At 41.5% G+C, this 3,812-nt stretch overlaps 1 protein-coding gene across 1 annotated transcript; it reads left to right on the top strand.

Annotated features, from left to right (window-relative positions):
* The first annotated feature begins 2,212 nt into the window (after window positions 1–2,212).
* Window positions 2,213–3,620, top strand: LOC112511362 (extensin-like). Its single transcript, XM_025116958.1, has 2 exons — window positions 2,213–2,412; window positions 2,813–3,620. The coding sequence occupies exons 1-2, from the start codon at window positions 2,213–2,215 to the stop codon at window positions 3,618–3,620; spliced, it is 1,008 nt and encodes a 335-aa protein (XP_024972726.1).
* Window positions 3,621–3,812: the final 192 nt, after the last annotated feature.

Raw genomic sequence — 3,812 nt, 5'->3', positions numbered from 1 at the left:
ATCAACTGTTTTCTCTTGTACGAGAAGGAGAGATCATCACCCATTTCATCACAAAACCTGCACCCTTTCTCCATCAAGCCTGACTTTGTACGAGAAGGAGAAACCATCACCGCCACTGTTCACCCCTGTTTGTTTCACTTCCCATCCATCGCCAAAACAAACCATCACCATTTCTTTTCTTCCCTGTCCTTTTCTAACTCAATCCATCACAGACCCAAAATCAGTCCATCGCACCCTTCTTTTCCCTTCCCATCGCTATCGCCGACTACCAATTTCCCTCACCCCTTGCATCATCTTCATCAGTGCCTTCGGTCATCAACAGCCCCACCCCCTCCCCTATTTCCTTTCTTTTTAACCTGAGTGCTTAGAAGATAGTTGCATCAGTATTTCATTCGAACATCAATAGAATCGGGGAAAGCCAAGAAAACGCATTTTTTTTGTCAAATAACACCAGGTATGTTGATCTTTGTCTCTACTCTTAATCATTCAAGGAAAATGCCGCATGTGGTTAATCAATTTTTGGCCGAATGGATTCCTATTTGCTTAATCAAGCACTGTGGAACGCTAATTAGGGTTCTGGTGCTAATTTCATTTGGCAAGCATTAACCCTAAGTTCTGGTACATCGTGCATTTGTGATTTATTTGGTGTTTGCACAAAAACAAGGCTGTTTTTCTTTGATCGGTATGAACAAAAGATGAGCATAATTTCTTTTTAAACATGGTTTCTATCTAAGACCACTTGCAAGTAGCTTTGATTTTATCACTTTACTATTGTTGGTTATGGATGACTCTATGGATAACTTGACTTTGTTGGTTCCACTTTGACTTTATGCTTCAACTCACTTAAAGGTTTGATGTAATGCCACACTGATTTCATATGTTCAAGCCTCATTGTTGTCCATTTGCTGTTTGTTGTAAGCATGATCTCATTTGCTGTCCTGCCATGAGTATGCCTTGATATTATAATACTTATAGGACTGCTTGGATTTGATCTCGTGACCACACTGTTTGCTGTACAGATAGCCATTTTGAGGCTGTGATGAGAACTTAATCACACAGCTGCATTTTTGTTCCATAACAGTCATTATCAGGCAGAATCAGACCATCTGTTCCTTGTCTTTATGTGACTTGTGCATTGATTTCATTTGGTGCTTAGCCCACTTATAACCTTGATTGAAATCTGCATTGCATCTCCTGCCTACACAAAGCAAGAATCTGACTTGTGTCTATGATTAAATTCTGCTGGGTATCATCATGCTACTTTGGAACATGACTGCAAGCAACATGTCTCACTAACTGTGTGTCTTGACATTTATTTAGCTTTGTGATCATTTGCTTTGCTAGTTTGGAAACATTAAACTCATTGATATATTGCTTATGTTTCCAAACTGCATCCGAATACCTGTGTTGTTCATATCTTTGAACCCCTGACCAAGCAGGTTAACTACATAAACAACCATTTTGACAGCTGGTTGTGTGATTCTGACTTGTTCTCATATTTACATATGCATGAAGCTTACATTTTGGGTTTTTGACACCATAATAGCATGATTTCTGCCTAAAAGCTTTGTGTCTTCAAGCATTATGAAAAAGGTGATTTTATTACCTTCATTTTGTTGGTTTTCTTTGCCTCTCTTGACCATTAGTCTCGATTGTCTGAAAGGGACCTGTTGTTGTTAGTGTGTGTTTCTCTTTAATAGTTGTTCATGTATGCATCCAAAACAGCAGACAAGAGATAGTTTTGACTCCCTCTAATTGAAAAATCAGGCAACCCAGACCTGAGTTCACTTCTGTTTTCATGAATCTTTCAAAACAGAACAAGGCCTGACTTGGTCACTGTGTGGTTTGGTTAGTCTTGTTTCCAAAAACTTGGTGTCCGTACAAGCTATCTAGATGAGACCTGTTTTTGAAGCATGCCTAATGTAGAATTATTGCCATAAGTCACAACCTGTCTCTGTATGTTTGCCGAATCAAGAGTTCAGACAGACAGCAAGTTTGATTTCTATCTGAGTTGGCCGTATTGTGTGAGTTCAATACATAATGCTTATGATTGCACACAGAGCACAAAGCCTGAAGTTTTGCCCATTTACTGTTTGTTGAGTTCCATTATGCTACTCCAAGGCTTTAGATACAGTTGAAAGCATAAACCCCTCGGCTAGCTTACCATGTTTGGACACTCTCTTAACCTGTGTTCTCTCTTGCATATGATCTCATGACCAAACTGCTAACTGTACAAACAGCCCTTGTGGGCTTCGATCATACCATCCACGAACAGCCAAGCTGGTTGTGTGATTCTGGCATGTTCTCATGTTTACATGTGCATAATGCTTACATTTTGGGTGACCAAACTGATAAATGTGCAAACAGCCATTTTGGGCTATGCAAGAGCCAACCACTACATGACCCTAAGCTGTAAGCATTTGATGACCACATGATCATAAACAACTATAATTGTTGATCCATGTTTGTATATGTTTGCCCTTTGTTTCTGGTTCATAGATAGGCATTTATAAATATGGTTGATCCTACCTTAGGCCTTTGTGCATGCAACCAAGCAAGGATCTGTGGGTGTTTTATCCTGTTTCATCTTGTTTCTCCTCTTACTCTTCCTGTTTCATTTTGATGTTGATCATAAGGGTCTAGGTGCTGTTTAGTCTAGGTGTTTTCAAAAGCAGTAGCCAAAAGCTTGCTTTGCATTTCTGTACTTATGATCTTCACCCATGTGTTAATACAGCAACGTACACAGGTTTCAAGACATGAATGAACTCTTTGTGTACGCACAGTCCTAATTTGATTTATTCTTTTTGTGCAGGTTTGGCATGGATGACAGGATACCACCTGGGTTCCCTCACCCTTCCCGACCTTCCCCTCCTCCCATACCACAAACCACATTCCCTCTACCAACCAACTTAGCCAACCTACCACTGTGGTTGCTAAGATCCATCATCCCATGTCCTACCCCTCTTAGAGCCATTCCATTTGGCCAAACAATCCTTTTACATGCTGTCCTAATCCCAACATTTATCCAACCTACCATTTCCTTAGCCCAACCAACCCCTACACCTGCTGTCCAAACCCAAACAGCCCCTAACCCTACTGTTTGGACACCTCAAATTCCATTATCCACTGTTTCCCAAACCCAAACAGCCCCTAACCCTACTGTTTGGACACCTCAAATTCCATTATCCACTGTTTCCCAAACCCAAACAGCCCCACCCCCTTCCCCTCCACCTAGACCTAAACCCAAACCCCGTAGACCAGCCACTAGGTCCACAGAAAGACATGTCACCAAACCAATGACCAAAGAGGAAGGTAAGGCCATCGATATGGAAACTTATGTTCCCAAAGGTTTGCCGAAACCCAAGCAAAGAAAACCACGAGCCAAACGCATGAAGATAAAGGATGAGAGTCAAGATAATACACAACCCTCGGGAGTCCCACCTCCAGATCAGCCACTCTCCCAAGGGGTTACCAAGACAGAGAGCACAGACTTTGACATATGCCACCTCAACCCTATTGTGAGTCTCCCTRATACTTCAATACCTGTGCACACTCCCACACATGATGCTCAAAATGAGCACCCAATCAAAAGTGATCCTATGGAGCATATTGAGAGTTAGGAAATGCTCGGAGAGGACTCTCTCTTTGATATTGATTTAAATGCCTTTTTCATGAAAGAGGAGGACCATACTCACTTGCTTGAATGGCCAACTTCCACCACCTCTTCGGATGTCATCACTCTCATGGATGCACACACATCACATCAACACATTAATGACTCTCCCATGGTCGATTTGGGCATAGTAGACTTG

Source organism: Cynara cardunculus (genome assembly GCF_001531365.2).
Source record: "Cynara cardunculus var. scolymus isolate 2C chromosome LG 4, CcrdV1, whole genome shotgun sequence".
NCBI classification, from domain to species: domain Eukaryota; kingdom Viridiplantae; phylum Streptophyta; class Magnoliopsida; order Asterales; family Asteraceae; genus Cynara; species Cynara cardunculus.
This window is presented reverse-complemented; position numbering and strand designations above follow the sequence as displayed.